The 20429-nt window shown below is 42.6% G+C and overlaps 1 protein-coding gene across 2 annotated transcripts in view; it reads left to right on the top strand.

The window, feature by feature from the left end:
- Nucleotides 1-10457: 10457 nt before the first annotated feature.
- LOC116379120 (Kv channel-interacting protein 2) overlaps nucleotides 10458-20429 on the top strand; it is a 78879-nt gene continuing 68907 nt past the window's right edge. For both annotated transcript variants that reach the window (XM_031841052.1, XM_031841058.1), the window contains exon 1: nucleotides 10458-10750. In XM_031841052.1, the coding sequence (XP_031696912.1) occupies nucleotides 10678-10750 (73 nt within the window). In that variant the 5' untranslated portion in view covers nucleotides 10458-10677. The remainder of the gene's footprint in view (nucleotides 10751-20429) is intronic.

Here is a 20429-nt window from a genome sequence, read left to right as displayed (position 1 = left end):
CCAGGTTTGTGGTTAAGCCCCGGGGGAATGTAAATAGCAGCAACACACACGTAATCAGACAACCTCAGACTTGCATCACCTGTCCTTCACGGTTAATATGCTGCGACCTGCCTGGCCACACCTGATAATTTAATACCCTGAAGGGTTTCAAGTGTCGGTGTGCATGACTTTACTGTATATGTTGCAGAAGGTTATTACGGTCCTACATATGTACTGCATTATAGACCTGTGGTCAGTGGTGTGCGTCAGTGACTGACATGAGTATGGTTGGTAGTTTATCCATGCCGTTTCATGAGTGACCGCTTCTGTGAGTTGAGGTAAAGCTTAGATAACCTCCTACAGTATGTTGTGAGAAATGAAATGCACCTTGCATCCTCGATCTAATACAATAAAAGCTGCTCCCTTTATAAGCGCATGTGATATCACCATGTGATATTTCAGTTTTTCTGAAAATTTTCTGAAAAATTTGCAAAAATTTCTACATTTCTGTTTTTTTCTGTCAAGATGGGGTGCTGAGTGTACATTAATGAGAAATAAAATGAACTTTTTTGATTTTAGCAAATGGCTGCAATGAAACAAAGAGTGAAAAATTTAAAGGGGTCTGAATACTTTCCGTACCCACTGTATGTTGCTCTGTCTGTCCACCCAAATGTCCTTATGTTCCTCATGTATCTTGGTCTCTTCAAACTATTCCCACTGCCTTTCCCTGCCATTCAATCCGTCTACCACAGGATAACCTCATTCAGTCTCTTCTTACTCGATCTTGATCCCTTGTTTCCTTTTAATCCAGGGGCTTAAAATAGTTTCATTATTGAATATCTGATTCTTTTTTAAATTTAATTAATCATTAAATATGAAAAGTGCTCAACAAAGACGGTTTCTTAAGATGTTCTGTTGATCAACTAATTGATTCATTATAAATATTGGCAATTCATCCTCAACCACACACAGATAGACACTATTCTTAGCCGTTTCTCTTCCTACGTGCTATTTAAAAATATTCCATTTCCGTTAAATGGAGCCCTGACTTATGTCTGACCTCTTTATCTGCAATTATTTTCCTTGCTTGGAGTGTGTGTGTGTGTGTGTGTGTGTGTGTGTGTGTGTGTGTGTGTGTGTGTGTGTGTGTTTTCACTCATCATTGCTTATCTGGTAGCACATCTCAGCTTGTTGAGCCAAGGAGACATGTGTGTGTGTGTGTGTGTGTGCGTGTGCACTCCCTTAATTTAACTTTCATTCAAAGACCCATTCACTTCTCCTACCTGATTGTTTGAATCACCTCTACACAATACATCAACACTCAGTCCTTAAAGCATTCAGAATGATTCTCTTGCAGCTCGGCCCCACTGAGGTGGAAAGCTGGTGCCAAGATTAGCGCTAAGAGCTCTTCCTAACAAAAATGTGTGGCGAATAAAACGGAGGCTAATCCTCCCTCCATAGCTGTTGACTGGATGGCCATTTATGGGTGGTTTGGCTGTTGTGTTCTGTTTCCATCTCCTCTGTTAATCCGCAGGCAGTTGAAGTGGTTGATGAGACGCTTCAGCACTTCTTAGTATACACATAAACAAACTGGCACCCGAGCTCAGCCTGAGCATAATGCACTCTGCATTGAAATTGTTTTGTATTTTTTTGTTTGTGTGTGCCTGTGTTTGTATACGCGTGTGTACTATATGTGCATGTGTGTGTATACTTTGTCTACAAAGAAGTAATATGCTCCAATATGAGTCACAGGGTGGAAATTAAAGCCTGGGATGATCCCTTCCTCAATGAGCAAACACTTAATTTTGACAGATCATTAACTAGACATTATCTTTCATTAGGTGCCTCTGCATTACTTATTCAACACCCCTAGGACACACATGCACATTCACAAATGCAGGCAGAGATAACCCCCTCCAAACACACACAAACTATGGACTGATCTGATACAATGCATTTGAAACTGTGCACTCACCGCATTACCTGTGTCGCTGGATTTGACACATACGGGAACATATTCTTGATCGAAGTCTTATCTTATATAGTTTACACTGAAATGTAATTTCTGTAGCACCCGTTCATTTCAGTCATTCATTCCCCATTTGTGTTATAGCACACTGATCACACAACCACTTTGCAGATGGTCTGAGTAATTAGATTGACAATGAGTTGTACGAGATAAGAGCCGGCAGTGTTGTAAAGAGCTTCCTGCTAAAAAGAGGGACGCTCTTAAGAGCATCACGAGACAGGAAATCATCAGGCGGTGATTCAGATGCATGCTGCTCTCGTCCCTCACAGTGGAGACAAGTGCTGAGGGACCGAGCTCAGACACCAGCAATGTGAGCCCTCCCCCTCCGGCACAAGAGTATCAGCAATACAACTTTTGTTTCAGCATTGAAACAATCCTCCGGCGACATTAATGGGACAGCACATTAGGGGTTAGAGACTGGGGCAGTTTCCGGCCCGCCAGCCTCCATCCATCTGTCTGATCGGCACATTTCCTGTTTTGTGTCTCCATCATATCCTACATCTACCCACCAGCCTCTGCTCTTCATCCATCTCCTTTTTTTTTTTTACCCATTTGCGCCTTTCAAATCCGGTGCGCCTGCCTCGGCCAAGCACACCCCAGTGATCCATCACAGGGTGATTTTATGGGCTTTTCCCACCGCACTGATGGCTATTTAGCTGTCCCTGCCCAACGAAGGGAGATTTGTTATTGTAAGTGTTTGTCCAACACATTGTTGCTGTTTGCGCTGACGGCAAGTTGATGAAAAATGATAACGGTTTTTGGAAAGTTATGACAATTCATTGCGCCGGCAGATCAATGACACATCAGGGAAATAGGAAGTGATAATGAGATTGTTTTGAAAGGATATTGAATCGAGATGAAGGATGTGAGGAAATGGGATTCACCAACGCGTCTCTAGATTTACCTTCTAATCAATGATATCATTTAAAAAAATGTCTCCAGAATCCCACCTCTTCCTCTTTATTTTTTCCTCTCTATTGTTGACCATATTGGCTTTCAGCACTTCGTGGAAAACTTTAATTGCATTCTACGCGCTTGGTTGCTGTCACTGCTTCAATACACAAGCTCAAGTTACATTGCCCTGATGGAAGGGCACATGCACAGACCAACACTGCTCGAAGAACATGAGAGGTTGTGTTACCTCTCAGCCGATGCCCATTACACGTCAATGAAAATTCACTTTTAAAATCGAATGTTATACCCCTCTGGGAAACATTGGTAGGTGATTTATAAAGTGATGTTTATGGGTTTCCAATTGTGTAAATTAGCTTTGAATTTCAATAGCGCTGTCATCTTGGATGACTAAATTGACAACAATACAAACGAGGTATCCAATAAGCAAATCAATTTGAGGTTTATGGCTTGTAGCGTAAACAGCCTCATGGTCCACTAAACACCTCTCTTCATAGTGTAGCACGGGAGGCACATGTGTGTCTGTGTGTTATTGCACAAGTGTATACGTCTGTACAAACACTATAGTATTGTGATGCACCCTTTCTCCTTTATTCCCCTGTCAAAGCAAATACCTTTTTTTTTTTTTTTAAATATCCTTTGCCTTTAATAAGAGAGACAGAAATCACAGAGATGACTGTAATCAAGGAAAGTAAAAAAATTGGAGTGACATGCAACAAAGACCCCTAGCCGTACACAAACTTGGGACACTATGGTTCATGGTCAGCACCCAAACCCCTAAGGCACGCTTTATCAGCAAATACTGTTGAAGAAGTGTAATGCCTCTTAAATCATGCGTTTATCAACTTCACAAAGAACCTTTTTATGTCTGCAAAGTCTCAAAATGTTCATACTGAATGAATCTAGTTTTTCCTACAATATCTCCTGACAACTAAAGCATTATTAAAGGTTTTATGCTTTGTTTAAGTATGTTAAAACACTTTGTCACGGTTAGGGAAAGATCAATCCACTTAGTTAACTAATTAAAGACGTGAACAGACACATTGTGGGACTAAACCCAGTACTTCCCTGACCTTTTCCAAGTGTTTGAAAGCCTAAACCGAGCCAGACAGTTCTCCAGTGTCAAAGCCCTGAGATTTGTAAATGAAGGTGACCCTTCCTGGACTGGGAACACAACTAGTGAACATAATCAGGGCGGCAATTATACCCTTGAAATCATACTTTATTAGGCCAAAACATTCAGCAGTTTATGAATTAATTTTGGGAGACATATGATGAAGACGCAATAACACAACAGTTTTATGCTAATGTAAAAGCCAACTTACTGCTGGCTTTTTAAAATGACGTCTCATAAAACAGACTTTGAGTCTTTCACTGTCGCACTGTATTTTAATGTGGCACAAAGCAGATGGATGATTTATGTAAATACCAATTGTCTGGTGATTAGCCATCATAGGGGGCACCTCTGGGTAATATTCTCCAATTTTGAATGTGTTTGAGAGTCTGTTTGTTTGTCTACTTTTCCACAGAAATTGGTCCACTGTCTGGACAGAAATCACACGTCTGGGACAGACTCCTCAAGGACACACGGCGGGAATAAAGATGGCAAAAAAAACCGGGAGGAAATGAAGAGTGAAGCAAGCGAGTCAGAGAGGGAGAGAGAAAACATGCACTTTATACTCATGAGTATTTCATACAGGTTTCTATTGTGACTGGTTTTCTTAGGCCAATAAACATAAAGAGATGCAACATTATTTGACTGCTTTGTATAGTGTACTAGAGCTGTATATCTTGGCAGAAGGAGAAAAGGAAGGTTGTAATTCTCGGATACCCACACTGTCATACATTGACCACCCAGATGACAACTTCTGGCATGACTGCGTGTGTGTGCGCCACTCTGTCTCGGAGGTTGTCATCCCTGAGGCAAAAGGTGGCATCTGTCAAAAGCTATCACAGATTTTAAATGCTCGCTGAGACAGCAAACATACCTGGGGTCAGGGGTTGTCCTCCTTTTGTCTGAGGCAGCACCACGAAACAAAATAAAGACAATTACAGTCAACTGGGATTAGAGTGAAAATAAAATAAATACGACTGATTCACAGAGGGAATCTGTCCATGTTTTCTGAAGGTCAAACACTTCCTGTCCTGAATGATGTCCTCACATACAGTATCTCGGGATTATAGGAGGGGATGGAGGCTTCCGAGAGATGGGAGATGCAGAGAGAAAAGAGAATCCGGGGACAGACGGAGAGCGAGAGCGGACCGTCAGTTTGGATTAAGGTTACAGTGGGTTTGATGAAAACAGACTGAACTGATAGTAGGTTTGAATGGGAATAAATGGCTAAAGGATGGGAGCAGGGGGATGAGGAGAGAAACTATAATGCTTTTAATTGCAGAGGATGTGGTTTGGAGCCAGCTGTTATTTGAACTGTATATAAAAAAGTGATGTTTATGGGTCTAAAGGGGATTCGGTACAGAAAACTCACTGCACTATAAAAAGTAGTTTGGTGCAGTTTAGAGGTTCATGGTCAATTTATGTCAAGTACATTTTCATCACTTTTCTTAGAGACAATATTTACAACATATGGTTTCATCAAATGAGTCCCTGTGTGCCCAATTTAAAAGTACTTTGCCATTACATATGGAAATTGGACGATATGCAAGTATATCTAAATAAGTTAGGCTTTGTAAAGTAAACATATTTTTCTTCGTTTAGGTGGCAGAGTGGTTGTGTAAAAGTACTAAAATAATTCAAATTTAAAAAATATTTGAAACGGGTTGTTTTTTGGGATATAAAATCAGTATATTATACCAAAATTGAGGCTTTCAGTAATTCTAGTTCTGCTACTTGTAGATAAGAAACTTTATTGAAGGGCCACAGCATCAAAAGGAACTACAAGAATAGATGCATATATAAGTTAAGAAAACCTTTTTTTGTTTTGTTAGAAAAACAAATTAAACTTTATACTGAATGTACCATCCAATGTTTGTTACTGCTGTTGTTTTGTAGTGTAGCGTTGTGTTTGCTAATCTATTGAGGCATAACCTGTCAAATTCATTAAAGCCTGGACGTTTGCATGTGTGTCTGCGTCTCACTGGACATCATCAATCAGTCAGTCAGCCAGTATTGTAACTGAGGCCAAGCTGACAGCTCTGTGCTGGAGGTTGCAGGCTGTGGTGAATAATGAAAGAAAGTGTCATTTAGACGTTTGAAGTGATTTTTAATACTGCTTAACAAGGAGGGTTTTCTTTCTACATTTGGGAAGCTCGGGGCCATATAAATACCATCAGTGACAGGTTTGTCTAAGTTAATGCATCTTATTCCCTCCTTTCTGCTGAGGAGAAGAATTGTTCCGGCAAAGAGTGGTTACCCTTCTCTCACATGATCCTACAGAGACTGCATCTATTACACATTGTGTTTGAGGAAAAGCTTTACATAGAAAAATCCTGCATTATTTTGCTGTTACAGGGCAGCTTGGGACATGCTGATTTGATTCTGGTTGACATCACTTTAGCTATGATTTGAGCGCACACACACACACACACACACACCTTGGTTTTAGAATCCCGGAGTTCGTGCCATTAATATTCACCGTGCTGTTCGGTTCATGAGAGAGTTGCCAAGGACAGGGGACTAACCTTGGGGTTGCAGTGAGAGCCAGAGGGTGCATCTCAATAGTTTGATTAGTGTGCCTCCCTCTTCTTTCCTCTCCATTCTTCTCCTCTCCCACTTTTCAACACTGAGTTTTTATCAATAACTTGCAGACACTAACAACATAACCTGTATGTCTGAGTGTGTGTGTGTTTGAGCTTTTGAGTGGGTGGGGATAATCCGGTTACAAAATGCTGGAGGTTCGTAGGTAGACTGGGATTAAACTAAAGATAATTCAGGCTTGATTTGAATTTTCTAACTTCCAATGCGCAGCTAAGCTCACACGCACACTAACGAGTCAGTTTTTCTATGTTGAGTTATGAAATGAAAGAAGCTTACTCTAAATTGCAAATACCAGCATGGGTAGTCATGTTCCAGAGAGAAGATTTGTGATGAGTCATTGCTGAGTGGGATCACAGGCCAACACTGTCAAATCAATGAGAATATAAAGCTGCTATGGGAGTTCAGAAACCTTTCACAAAATTGTAAGCACTTATTAACAATAGTCTCTTTACTGTTGATAGTAGGTCAATTATAATTTTGAATCGGAAGCATGAAAATAACCTTCTCTTGCCCTTAATGTTTTCTGATGGAAAATATGGATGCAAAAAACATCCTGCTAACAAAGCAGCAGTAGACCTCCCTAACCAGCTGCCATCATGCCAGGTGTCTGCTATTCTGTTCTGGGATACAGCAAGGTTGTTTCTGGGTCACTGCGCAGCTAAGGACGTGTGCACATCCACATCTAGGTTTTTCTAGAAGTCCCGACCCCGCAGTCACAGACAGCCTCCTTAACTATGACTCGCAGATTCTCTTTATGTTGGCTCCGACTCGCTAAATCCTCTCTAACTCACCATGAATCGATCTCCCAGCGTCCCCTATCCTTCATTCTTGCACACTCCTCCTCGCCTTCATTTAGAATCCACCTCTCCTTGTCTCCTTTCATTTACCACACACAGAAATCCAATCACTAACCAATCGTCCGTATCTGTGAAATATTTTGTTGGTATTAGATGACGGAAAAGCAGGCCTTGTTTATTGGCAGCACGCAGGGCTCAAATGAGGCTTAGCAGGGGGAACATCCAACTCCTCGTGACCTTAACTCAACTCTTTTACAGGGCGTTTTGGTGCTTTTCAGTCATACTTTAAACTCAAAACGTAAAGAACCACAGATAAACCAACCATGTAGGCATCTATATGGTAATGAGACTGGTAGATTGGGTTATCAGGATGTGGCAACCTGCTCCTCAAGATTCATCAAATGAACAAAGCTAAGCCTGGTAACATTACGGCTTCTTGTTGTTGTGGGGTTTAAAAAAGCAAGTGGCAATAATCAGAGTTCTGACCAAACAGAGTCGGTCTAATGTACCGAGGCCAAAGTCATTTGTGTATACTCCCAGTGTGTCATTAATGCTTGCAAACACAGCAATTGTCCCCTAAGAGGAATGTTAGTGAGTCAAACCCACATTTATTTTCTGTCTGCCAAACACACAAGAAGCAAATTCTTAATTATGCTGTACAATGACACGATGTCAATTTCAATCAGAGTGAGTGCAGTTTTGCCTCTCGTTGAGACCAGCCACTGTGACCAGCTTCATTTAATGGTATTGTAGATTCCACAGTTGTCAGCATGTCAGTTACAAGTAACAAATAACACTTATTAATCACACCTACAAATGAATATTTAGGCATTTTTTTGGCAAGATTGTTTAGAGCAAATATTACACTGAGTTATTTAAAAAGTGATATCTGATTTGAATCATTTGAAACAAACAAATTCATTTGATGTGTCGTCCAATTACGTCATGACACTGTTTAAGATACTCACAGCGCAATAAATTGTACAAACACGGATTCTCAACATTAGCAGTGTTGCCCTCAGTTGGTCACTCGCAAAGTTGGAGAAGTAGTTTTTGAATTGATGAAAAAAGATAGTTTGAAAGACGGGTTCACATCCCGCCTTATGTTTGCACCTGTGAACACCTGCATAATCGCTGCAAGAAGTGGGGTCGGATTGACGGTTTAATAAAGTTACAAAGATTGTCAGGTGCAGCATCCCCTCTTCTTGCATGAGAAAAGTGTGTCGGAAGGGGCCTTCTGATGCTGTTGGACAATCCCACAAGCACCCAGTTTGAAGCATACTGGGCCCTTGGAGTCTATTGTAATCAACATGACTTTCACAGCTGAGCTCCTTTCTCTGTGAAAATCAAAACTACCAACTTTCAGCTGCAGTCTTTCAAGGCATATTTGATAGTAAAAACAACCACTCTGAGACCTCACGTAGAACTAAATCAAATAAGATGATTACAACATCTTATCTCTCACAGAAGCCAAACCTTCATCTACAACACCATCCTCTTTCAGTGTCACACTTCACTATATGCTCACATAACCGGCAGGTCAAGGGCAACATCTCACGTGCACTGCTACATGTGACAAATGCACACTTGAATGGTTATTGCAGTGACAGATATGACACATAAGGCAGCGCCATCTGAAGACAAGGTCTTATGGCCAACGTGTTTGTGACACGTGTCAGATTCCGATGTCAATTGATTCCTGAGAGATCAGGATGGATGACTGAGCACAGTGGTGAATAGGGAGGGAATCTAGCACCCAGCATTCTACAGTTTACACTCTTCATTCAGCGGGAGTCAAAAGAGTGTGAACATCTAAATAAAAGAATAACTTCACCACACAGCTACTATAAAAAGAAAGTATTACAATTATTCATAATGCAAACGGATGGATAGAGGGATGGAGAGCGTTATTGATGCAAATCCTGATATAATGTCGGAAAATATGGCATCAAAGACAGATTGCGTGACAGATTGTGACCAAATGTAATTCTGTAAGCAAGCAGGAGTGAGGCAAAGAGAGGAAAAGACACCGAAAGGAAGAGGAGGAAAGGGATAGACGCAAGGCTTCCCAGAGCCAGGGAGTATTTATAGATCAGATATAGTCAGAACCTCTGCCTGGCAGCAGCAGTGTGCTCCTTGTTGCTCCTGCTGATGTCTCTGTACACATCAGACACAGCTTTGACTCAGTGGAGAACATCAGGAGAGGATTTGATGGTAATGGCAGAGTGGCAGGCTGACGACCAGCTCACTGAGTGAGATTCTGCATGAATGGGGCCAGATAGATATTGCTGGTTACACTTTACAATACGATACCCAAAATGTGAGTTATTACTGGGGAAGGAGTGAGGAACAAATCAGGAACGACATGATAAGTATTAACTCTGAAGGACTGTAGTAGATATTAATGAGTTTCTGAACAGACAGGAATAAACAATATCATTGATAGATCATTAGGAAGGCTAATGATTAATCCACAAGTGTCCGTGGATCGGAGTAACGACTTTCTTCATGAGTTGTCCCTGATTAATCAGCCAGTGACTGACACAGATGACTCATTAACGGTGTCAGTGTTGCTGATTGGGAGACTTTCTTGCTAATTTGAGCAACTTTTGGAGCTACTGCTGCTAGCTACTTTCATTGACTCATTTTAAAATCTAGCATGCTTTTGCTATTCGTTATCCAGTCGTTCCTGATTTGTTCCTCATTCGTTTCTTAGTAACTACTCATTAATTTGTGTATCATGTTGCAAAGTGTTGTCATATTGCTTATTCCCACAGGGGGGAAATGTTGGGGAACTCACCATTGTCATATTCATATTTTGGCTAAGTGTACCTTTGTTCTGCAAAAAAAAAGCGAACCAAAGCAATGTATAGATAGATAGATGTTTTCTGTTTGTATACGTTTTTCTCTTTGTCCCCTCTGTCTGTCTGTCTGTGTGTGTGTGTGTGTGTGTGTGTGTTTGCGCGCGTGCCAGCCCGTGTAAGAGTGCCGACCAGAAGCGCGCTTGGTTCATTCCTCCTGGATGCCGAGAGCGCACACAGAAACAGACACGGGGAAAAACAACTTACATGGCTCTCTCTCTCTCTTCATTTTTATTTATGGCAAATCAATTATGACTTCTTAACGGTAGCATACTTGTAGCCATCTTACGTGAAGGCGTACAACAAAACCACTGTTTTCCCACGTAGAATCGCCAATATATCAGCTCTTTGCCACAGTTCCACATTCCGGCGCACACGGGGAAAATGAAGGCGAAAAACCGTGACCAAAGCTTGTCGGACTCCAGAGAGCTGGACGGATCCTATGACCAGCTCACGGGTGAGTAAACCGGCGTCTGAAACACCGGTGCATGTTGTACGATTGTCTGCAAAAAGAAAGATTCAATATGTTCGGCTGATAATCTAAGAGGAGCCCGGGTCCACCTAACTTCAGGTGGCTTTGGAATGTCTCAACCTGTTCGTCATTCATCTCATCGCCTAAGGAAAAACTACTAAATATGTTACATATATTGAGAGTTCATTTGTAGAGAAAGTTTACAGGCTAAGTTAAGTCTTTCTCGTAGCTACTTAAATAACCAGCTTCCGGGGTAACACTATTTATTTTATTCATGTAGTTGCTAGTAGTGGAACATAAATGCTACTGGCCTTCTTTGGGTAAATAAATACATTTTATTTTTATTTATCCGAGGGGATAAAAGAGAGAATGGCGACGAGTTGAAAGCAAATATATAATTGGAAAAAAATACACATTGAATCTTGTAATGTTATTGTTGCATGTCAGTGTGGTTGCATAATGTGGTGCGTAATGTTGGATGACTTTTAAGACAACAATGTGATGTTTGCTGGTGCCGGCTCAGCTATGGGAGACCACCTTATTGTCGATGTCTTGGCTGTTGTGTAAAGCGCTGCGGGGCCGGTGGGTAACACCTGTCTGACCGATCTGATGATGCCCGAATTGTGGAGCAGATTCCGCTGCTTTGGTTTGTTATCACTTCTGACTCTCGTGTCGCTGTGAGCGCTATCCGCCGAAGTCTGGGTTTGTAGTTTTGAAAAAGAGCTGATGTTATCTGCAAGCACAGCAGACACCTGAGCCACACTTAATGCCATGTGGATTTTCAAACGGGGTCAATTTATGCGCACTTTCGTTTGTTGGCGTCAGCTCCGTGGATTGAATAAAAACGTGTCCCTGTTTTGTGCTTTTATTTCCCCTCGTGTGTTGTGTGTACTTGGTACTTGACACACACCAGTTTTATCGCGTTATAATGAAGCACTTCATTGAGTGGCAGCGAGCTTTCCTGCATATACCTGCGCTTTGTATGTGCTCATGTGAGCTGAGCACTCTCTTGAGGTGTTTCCCTGTCACCACAGCCTCTCATTGTCACATTATAGCTCACAGCTCTCCCCTGTTTATGTGTCTGCCGTTTGCATGTTAATTGCCAGCTGTTTAAAGAAGATGCTTGCTTTAATGCCTGAACACATCTCAGGCCTGCAGAGGGAAACAGTGCCTGTCCAGACAGCTGTGTGCCTCTGGCTCCACGGGAACACTATAATCTCATTTGCACAAGTCCTCACATTAGCAGCTAAACAGCACTCTCTCCCAAATTGAATGGTTCCCAAATTAGGAAAAGATTGCAAGGTGTCTCAGTGAAACCATGTTTGTGTGTGTGTGTGTGCAACAGACCTTCAGTATGTGTGTATCTTGTGCTGGGTTTATCTTTGAATAGTTGTGCATGTGTGTGGGTATGAATGTGTGGGTGAGTTTCGGAGGCAGCAGCTTCACTTTTCTACAGTCCATTGTTGAAAGTCACAAAAAAGAAAAGAATTCAAATTTGTTCTGCCTGAATTCTAAAACATCCATCAGGCTTTACTACTCAATATGGGAATGGTAAGTCATGTCGGCCAAACCACACAGTGTGCTGGCCGTCATGCCTGGACAAACACGGAGCCTTGCAGGGCTTCTAAGAGACTACACAACACACTTCAGCAGCTTGACTTCTCTTTTTTTCTCATGCTGCCGTGGAAGTTTACCTTTTGTCTCTGTAATCATTTGCAGATTAGTGTGCAACACACACCTGCGAATGAGATACATTATGTGGGGGATTAGTAAATGTGACAGTGAAGGAGATGAAACTTTCTGTAATGTAAATCTAAACTCCTCAGAAGAATCATTATTTTCCTCTTTCATCCCCTCTTTTCAGTCCGGCTTGTTGAAGTGGTCCCCTGTGTCTGACTGTCCACAAGAAGTCATATTGCTTTTTTAAATAGTTGAGCGAGGGGAGGGGGAGAGGGACCAAGTCATTCAGTGTGGCGGAGCAATTTACTCGTGGCATAGTTTTTAATGACTTTTTCAAAGCTTTAAATTGCATGGTTGATTAATCTTTGTAAGACGCTGTCAACTCAAAAACATACTTAGCCCCGATGGTTTGGATGGTTATTAAGGCTGGCTCTTACTAAGAAGAGTCAGTGTAATGGAGATATGATGCAGCTAAATCAGTGGAAAAATATTTCTGGTCTTAGGATTTTTCATATACACTGCTGCCCGCAAAGTGTGCGTGTGTGTGTGTGTGTGTGTGTGTGTGTGTGTGTGTGTGTGTGCGTGTGTGTGAGAGAGAGAGACAGAGAGAGAACAGGTGATTTTCTGCATAATTCCCACTAAACTGCAAAAGTATAGGCTATAGGGTGATGTGAGTGCATGACTTGAGAGAATGGATTCTTAAATGGGTTCTCTTGTGTGGGAAGGACCGCTACAGGTGAGTCACTCTTATACTTACAGCGAGATAGTGTATGTGTGTGTGTGTGTGTGTGTGTGTGTGTGTGCTGAAAGCAAAGCTGACCTGTGTTGCTTCAAGGTAGTGTGGGTGGTCTCCTATCACCATTTGAGTGAAATGTAACCCTCTCGAAATAACTCCCTCTCAGCCTGCTACATTGTACTGTAAGTGCGCCCCACTGTGTGTGTGCATGTGCCGGAGTGTGTGGTAGCCTGGCGTTCCCCGTTGTGTTGAAGAGCACCGGCTGAGAGAGATGAGAGGTAATTATAGAAGCGTGGTGCAGTAATCTCCTCTTCCACCTCACAAGCCACACTCAAGAGAAATCATATCACGCACACACACACACACACACACACACACACACACACACACACACACACACACAATGGCTTCTCTCTACATATGCATCTATTATCTCAACCTTGTCACGCTTCCTTCTCTTCGCTCCAAGTCCAGAATACAACCCTTTGTTCTGTGAGGTACTAATAGTGTGCATCATCTCATGTTGGTGTTTTTAAATATATCATTACAACTTTTGAGGTATATTGTTTGGTTGCATTGTGGTCTTTGCTTTATCACGCCACTCTAACTTGATGTTCATTTATGGTTTGTTCTTTTTTCCCTTCAAGCTCTGAAGGATCTGTCAAATCCAAACTTGCCAAACCCTTGTTTTCTTTACATCAATGTTTTTTATATCAATGGTCAATAGTTTAAGCATACATGAATTGCTGGAGTGCAGAGGGATAATCACCACCGCTTTAGTGAGAAATTTGTTCTCTGTTTAGAAGTAAAAGGATTAGTAAATAAACAGGAAATTCATTCAAAGTCATTTTCTAAAGCGAAAATGCCCAAAATGTTTTTAATTTAGTTTTTGTGAATTTTTGGTCGTTTCTTTCGTCTTCTTTAACAATGGTAAATTGAATATATTTGGGTGAGGTAACTGCGATTTACCATTTGTGAACATTTTACGGACAAAACAATGAATTGATAGAATAATGGTCTCATTATTTGTTTATGAAAATATTGAAGCTCTATTTGTGTTTGAATCCCCCCCCCCCTCGAAGTGTATGTGTATTCTTCGGTGAAATCTTGTACTCTTTGTTTTGTTTGGTGGTCAGCTCAAAAATGAGTATGAAGGAGTCCAGAAAATGGGGCATTCAACTTTATTTGTAAATGTGTGCACGTGGTAAAGACGCACTCGGATAGAAGACAATATTGTGTACAAACAACTTCTTGTGTGTGTGTGTGTGATGTTCACTGTGGAGGATAAGTCAGGCAATGAAGTCATCTCTTAGATTAGCTGTATATCCATTTTGGCAAAGTGAGCTGATTGCCCAACTCTCAACAGTCAGCACAAATTACACACTAGTGCAGATTTACACACACAAGCGCACACATACACATACACTTTATACCATAAACGAGAAGTGACCTCTGGTTCTGCTGAGTGAAGCCATAAGGAAGTGTCTTAAAACTTGCATTGTCTATTCTGACCAGCAGGGGGCGACTCCTCTGTTTGCAGAAAGAAGTTTAATTGTATGGAAGTCTGAGAAAATGACCCTACTTCTTACTTGATTTATTACCTCAGTAAACATTGTAAACATGAGTTTATGGTCTCAATCGCTAGTTTCAAGTCTTCTTCAATACAGCATGGTGCTTATTTAGTAAATTATGGTCCCTTTTTCAAGTTAAATAGCCCATAAAGCGAAGTATGCTTCAGGGCGGGCTTACTGTGATTGACAGGTCGCTGCCGCTACCAGAGCCGTACACGACTACTCTACATCACTCCTCCGCATTCCAAATATAGTAACTTCTCTTCATTGGTTGCAAAAAAAAACCAACATGGCGACCGTGAAATTGCCGAACTCGAGGCCTCAAAACGACATTCCACAGACCGATGGTTGACGTCACAATGACTAAGTCCATTTCTTATATACAGTCCACGAGACAAACATTTGTTGTAGGTTTCCATTCAATTGTGAAATTTATCGAGCTTTAGAAATGTTGCAAAACAGAAATGTGAATTGGGCACATTTCCATGAACTGGTTGAAGTGGAGCGAATAAACTAGGTTGGGAAGATTGGTCAGAAGTTGGCTAATGTCCATGTTTCCTCTTCTACTTCAAAATGTGCGTAATGGCAACAAGGCCATTCACTCATTACTTGAGGTGAAGTCTTACTTAAGCTAACGTAACAAATATGTAGAATGTCCTCTATAGCTGACTTGTCTCACGCAGCAGCTCAGCTCTCGGCTCTCGGAGAGATGTTTAGCCTTTTGATGAATCTGGACAGTTCATTTCTCTCACACAAACGCACACACAGCTCTTAATGAGCAATTTGAAAAGCTCTGGCATTAAGAGCCGTGCCAGAGAGAGAGGGTAGAGGTCTTTAAGGGAATGGCATTACTGTAGCTGGTCTGGAAGCAACGGGACACACACACACACACCCCCCCAGAGCCTCCATTGATGCAGAGCCTCCATTCTGGAAATAATAATTTACAATTGCTAGATCAAAACGATTCCAGGGCTTAGATTGCTTTCATAATCGAGCCTGACAGAGGGAGCTCAGCCTGGAGTCGACAGTATTTGCTGCAGCTAGAATCTGCAGCCACTGGCACTAATTAAAAGACTTGATTTAATGTGTCATCCGATGTGCCGTGACATGTGTGACATACACTGCCTCGTCAGGGATCCTCTCTGGGTTCCCGGGCCGCTTCTGGAAGTGCCAGAATTGCCGATGTGAAATGACTGGATTCCTACATGGAGGAAACTGCTTGGAGTGGTTCACTTAGGCTTATCTGTCACATTGGCTACATCATCGTGGGAAGGATAGAAGGAAATAATAAAGAAAGACGGGAAGGAAGGATGGAAGATAAGTTAGTTGGAAGACTGTATGTAGAAGGTGTTTCAACTATTATAAAAGCTCCTCATGCCAATGCATCAGTGCAGTCTGACCTGTAATGATATAGTTGCTGCCGCCTGAGACCTGAGTTCTCTCTGACATTTAAATGTGCCTTTTTAAGGTAAAGTGGATGTTTGCATGTAGAAATAAAGGAGCTCACAGTATGTAATTGCCCATTTATTCTTCCCTCTCCTCTCCCTAATGTCTCCTACATTTCTAAATATTTTGACTGACAGTCCCCACTTAAGCTGCACTCTCTTTTTCCTCTCACTCTATTGCACTCCTCCCCCTCACTCTGTCTTCACTCTGACAGATTAGATTACGTAACAATATCATCAATATTTCTGCCTAACAGAGTGTCTTCAGTGTCTCATTTTCCGTGCCCTTGTTCATCCCGCCTCTCCTCCTCTGCTCTCCCACTTTTGTCTGCCCCCCTATCGTTGACTTCACCTTTTAGCTTTCGCATTGTCCATCCTCGAACCAAACTGCGCCCACCCCCCGACCCCTCTTGTGCCTCCGACTCTTTCAGGCCCCAGTGGCCTAATGGGCCTGGAAGCCAGCGTCAATCCTAACCTGTCACGGGATTTCACGGATTGGACCCAAACGCAAGACCACAGGAGACGGAGTCCGATGTAACGGATTTTATTTGGCCAGAATAAAGACAGGAAGGTGTGTGAAGGTGTGGAGCCCGTGGTCCGACACCGAAGGGCAGGCGGATTGACGGTGTGAGTCCCGTGGCTCGACACCGGAGGGCTGGTAGCTCGACGGTGTGAGTCCCGTGGCTCGACACCGGAGGGTTGGCAGATCAACGGTGTGATGTCCCGTGGCTCGACACTGGAGAGTAGGCAGATCGACCAGTACTCTACACCTGTAGCAGAGAGGAGAGAGATTAGTTCAGAAAGGAACAACGGGGTTCAACTTACGGAACGGCAGTGGAGGCTACCGAGGCAGAAGACAATACGGACTGACAACCCAGGCCTGCAAGACCAGGGTTGATATGCTGCTGGGTAAGGAGCCAGATTGTCCGCAGCTGTGCATCCATCAGGGCGGTGGCAATGGGAGGTGTCTGGAGGCAGGCCCGAGAAAACAACACCAAGCACATGGCACAACAAAACAAACAGGGGAAAGACAGACACATGAGGAGAGGAGATTGGGGGGGAAACAGAGGTTAACACACAATGGGTCAGACAGGGATCCTGACATAACCAGTTTTAATCTTTGACCGAATCTACGGAGGAGCGGGGAGATCGTTAATTAAAATAAGCCCTGCTCACCTCTCCCTTGTCCCCCCCCCACCCCTTCTCCTCTCCTTCTTATCCTTCTCTGTAAACACATTCATTTATAAAAGCCTGCAGGGAGGAGAGGAGGGGAGAGAATGAAGAACGAAGCAAAGGGAGATGGGAAGGCGGGAGGGAGGAGCAGAATTTGCCTAGGAAAAGTCGATGTAAAAGTCGATCTGAGGATGAAGGAATAATGGGGCAGCGGGGAATGTAAATTGGAAGAAATATTTGATTCAGTGTTTAGCAAATGTACAATCATTTTTTTTTCCTCCCCGTCATCCTCAATCTGATGCATTTTCCTTGTCGGAGATATTCATCAACAAGCGACTGATTGATCGAGTGACTCAAAGTGACTCAAAGTGTCTCTAAGTGTGACAGAGCCCCGTGTCATTCATTGTGTGTCTCTCTCGCGTTGCTGTACTGTCACTCACAACATCTGATCTGCATTACAGGATGATTTTCTGTCCATTAGCTCAGCCATTCTCCATTAGACTCATAGTAGCTCATCAGTATGGGGAAGAGGAGAGACCAGCAGATAGCCAAACAATGCTAATACAATGTAGGTCGCAACCCTGTTCCCCTTTCTTTGTGCACTTTGACTCATTTTGTATCTGTGTGTGTGTGTGTGTGTGTGTGTGCATGGGTGTATGTAAGAAAGAGTCCTTTGTCATCAGAGGTTATCAGGTTGCACGTCTCAGATTGGAGATGGGGGATCACTGTGGGTGTGCGTGTGTTGTGTGGGGGAAGCTGTAAACATTTGTGTAGAGGATGTCTGAAGGGCACACGTGACTGCCATCGAAATGATGCCTGCAGAAGTGTGTGCGGCAATCTTTCTCATTGTTCTTTTACTCATTTAAGTGTTCATGTGTGAAAAATTGACTTTTAACAGAAGATGCTGCGTACGTATGATTTTTAAGAATTTGTTGCCTTCCCCTTCATCGTGTGTGTGTGAGAAAAGTAGAGAAGGCACAACGAACATTTACCTCGCATGACTGATTAGCTGGTTCTACTGTCACTGTCTTCTCAGATATTCCCATAACGTGCAAATGTTTGTGTTGGTTTCCAGACAGCATGAAACATGGCCAATAGTTAAACTTACCCAATTAAAATATATTCCTGACGACCTCTCCATTTTTTCTCTTGTAGATGGATTAGATGGCCAAGGCAACAATTACAGCTATGCATGACCTATAGCGCCAACATCTGATGAAACTACTACTGTTTATATGCTCCAAACCAGTTGAAACGCGTCTGATTCGCATTTATTCTTTTGCCACATTTCAAAAGTTTGCTTGACAATTGAATGGAAGCATGCTAAGGAGTGACTGTAATTTAGTTGTGAACAGGCCTGCTGAGGACATTTACTCTATTCACTGAAGGTTCTTCAGTAACAACTTCACTGCGATTGACAGCACAGAGAGTGATAAGGAGGTGGAGGTGATTAGAGAAAGCCTGAGGTTTGCTCTTGTCAAAATCAAAATCTCTCTCACACACACACACACAGGGTTTTGGCCTGAGGGATGACAGCGCAGGAGAACACTGCAGCCGGTCTTACAATCAATCAGTTAGCTCTGACAAAACTTTGGACAAGGTCTAGTCAATAACACACAGGCGTGCACATTCACACTAATACACATGCGTGCACAGTCGGAGAGGCAAGCACAGTGGGCAACGCCTAGTCAATATCTGTCAGTTAGACTACCAGTCAGAATAAACTGAACACTGCTCAATGGACAGAGTGACTAACTGTTAGCCCAATCAAGCTCTGTTAAATGGAGAATGACAGTTTCTATTCATTCTCATGCCATATGAGTCTAAACGGTCAGGGGTGCTTTACCTGGACTGTAGATACTGAACTAACTGAGGGTAGCATGTTACATTTTTCTGTTGTGATTTGAAGGAAAGATTGAGATTTAATGGTAAAGATCAGCTTTTAAGTTTACTTTACAAGTCAACCCCCAAAATCCAATTAAAATATGACTTCTCGTGGGCTCCTTTATCAAAACAAACATCAACATCCATCAAACACAGTCTGCCATGATCATTTTCTGCTGTAAAATGTGTGGAGAAGTTAAACAAATGATACAAGTTGACGACATGCTAGAGAATCTAATTTGAATTTCCTATCAATACTAAGAATCTTAAAATCTATGCTTGTGTCGTCAGACAACATATTGTATTATTGTCCAGCATCATTAGCTCGCTGACAGGCCATAGCTGCCCTTGCTCTGTCCCCCAAAATGGCTGCCTTCATCATTGCTCCTCTGTCAGCCAGGTTGTCAGAGGGGACACTTCCAGACAACTCGGTCTTTATCTCTCCCAGGAGAGTTGCTGAAGTCAGCCAAATCCGCAACCAGCTAAATAAGCAACGTGGGACAAGGTAGAAGGAACCAGGACCGATAGCATTTGGAGGCTGCAATATGGTTCAAGGTATTACAATTGTGTGAGAGAGGGTATTGTCAAATGTTGAAATGCTGAGCTGGGGACTTTGCGTTCAGCTTCACTGAGCTTTTCCATTGTCTCTTGACTCGGCTGTTGAACCAGCCTGGAATTCCCCTAGGCAGCCGCGCCAAACTACACACTTGTAAATACACTGACTTTAGAAGTCCAACAACATATTTGTGTACTTGAAAATCCATTTGCTTTAATCATCTCCACTGCACACTGCTCGCTCTGGATGTTTGCTTGTTGGCTGTGGGGCTTGAAAATTCTATTCCGCCCGCTATCTCCCTCTGGCACTGGTAAACCGATTACTCACACAGCAACCTGACGTTCCATAAGTGCTTCTCCCCAGGCACCACAGCCTGGCACAAGAATTCCATAAGAGTTAATGGAGTCATTCTAATCAGCAAGCGCAAAAACACGCACAGAATAAGACTCGCACACAGGCAGGTTTGATTGATTGGTGGAGTGACAGTCATGACAGCAAAGGGATCATTATCGACCTGGAGCAGAGTAACAGCCACTGACATTGCCATCAAAGGTGGACCAGAGCTTAATGTCAGAGAGAGAGAGAGAGAGAGAGAGAGAGAGAGAGAGAGAGAGAGAGA

Source organism: Anarrhichthys ocellatus, unplaced genomic scaffold (assembly GCF_004355925.1).
Source record: "Anarrhichthys ocellatus isolate YVR2014 unplaced genomic scaffold, GSC_Weel_1.0 scaffold3, whole genome shotgun sequence".
Taxonomy (NCBI): Eukaryota; Metazoa; Chordata; class Actinopteri; order Perciformes; family Anarhichadidae; genus Anarrhichthys; species Anarrhichthys ocellatus.
This window is presented reverse-complemented; position numbering and strand designations above follow the sequence as displayed.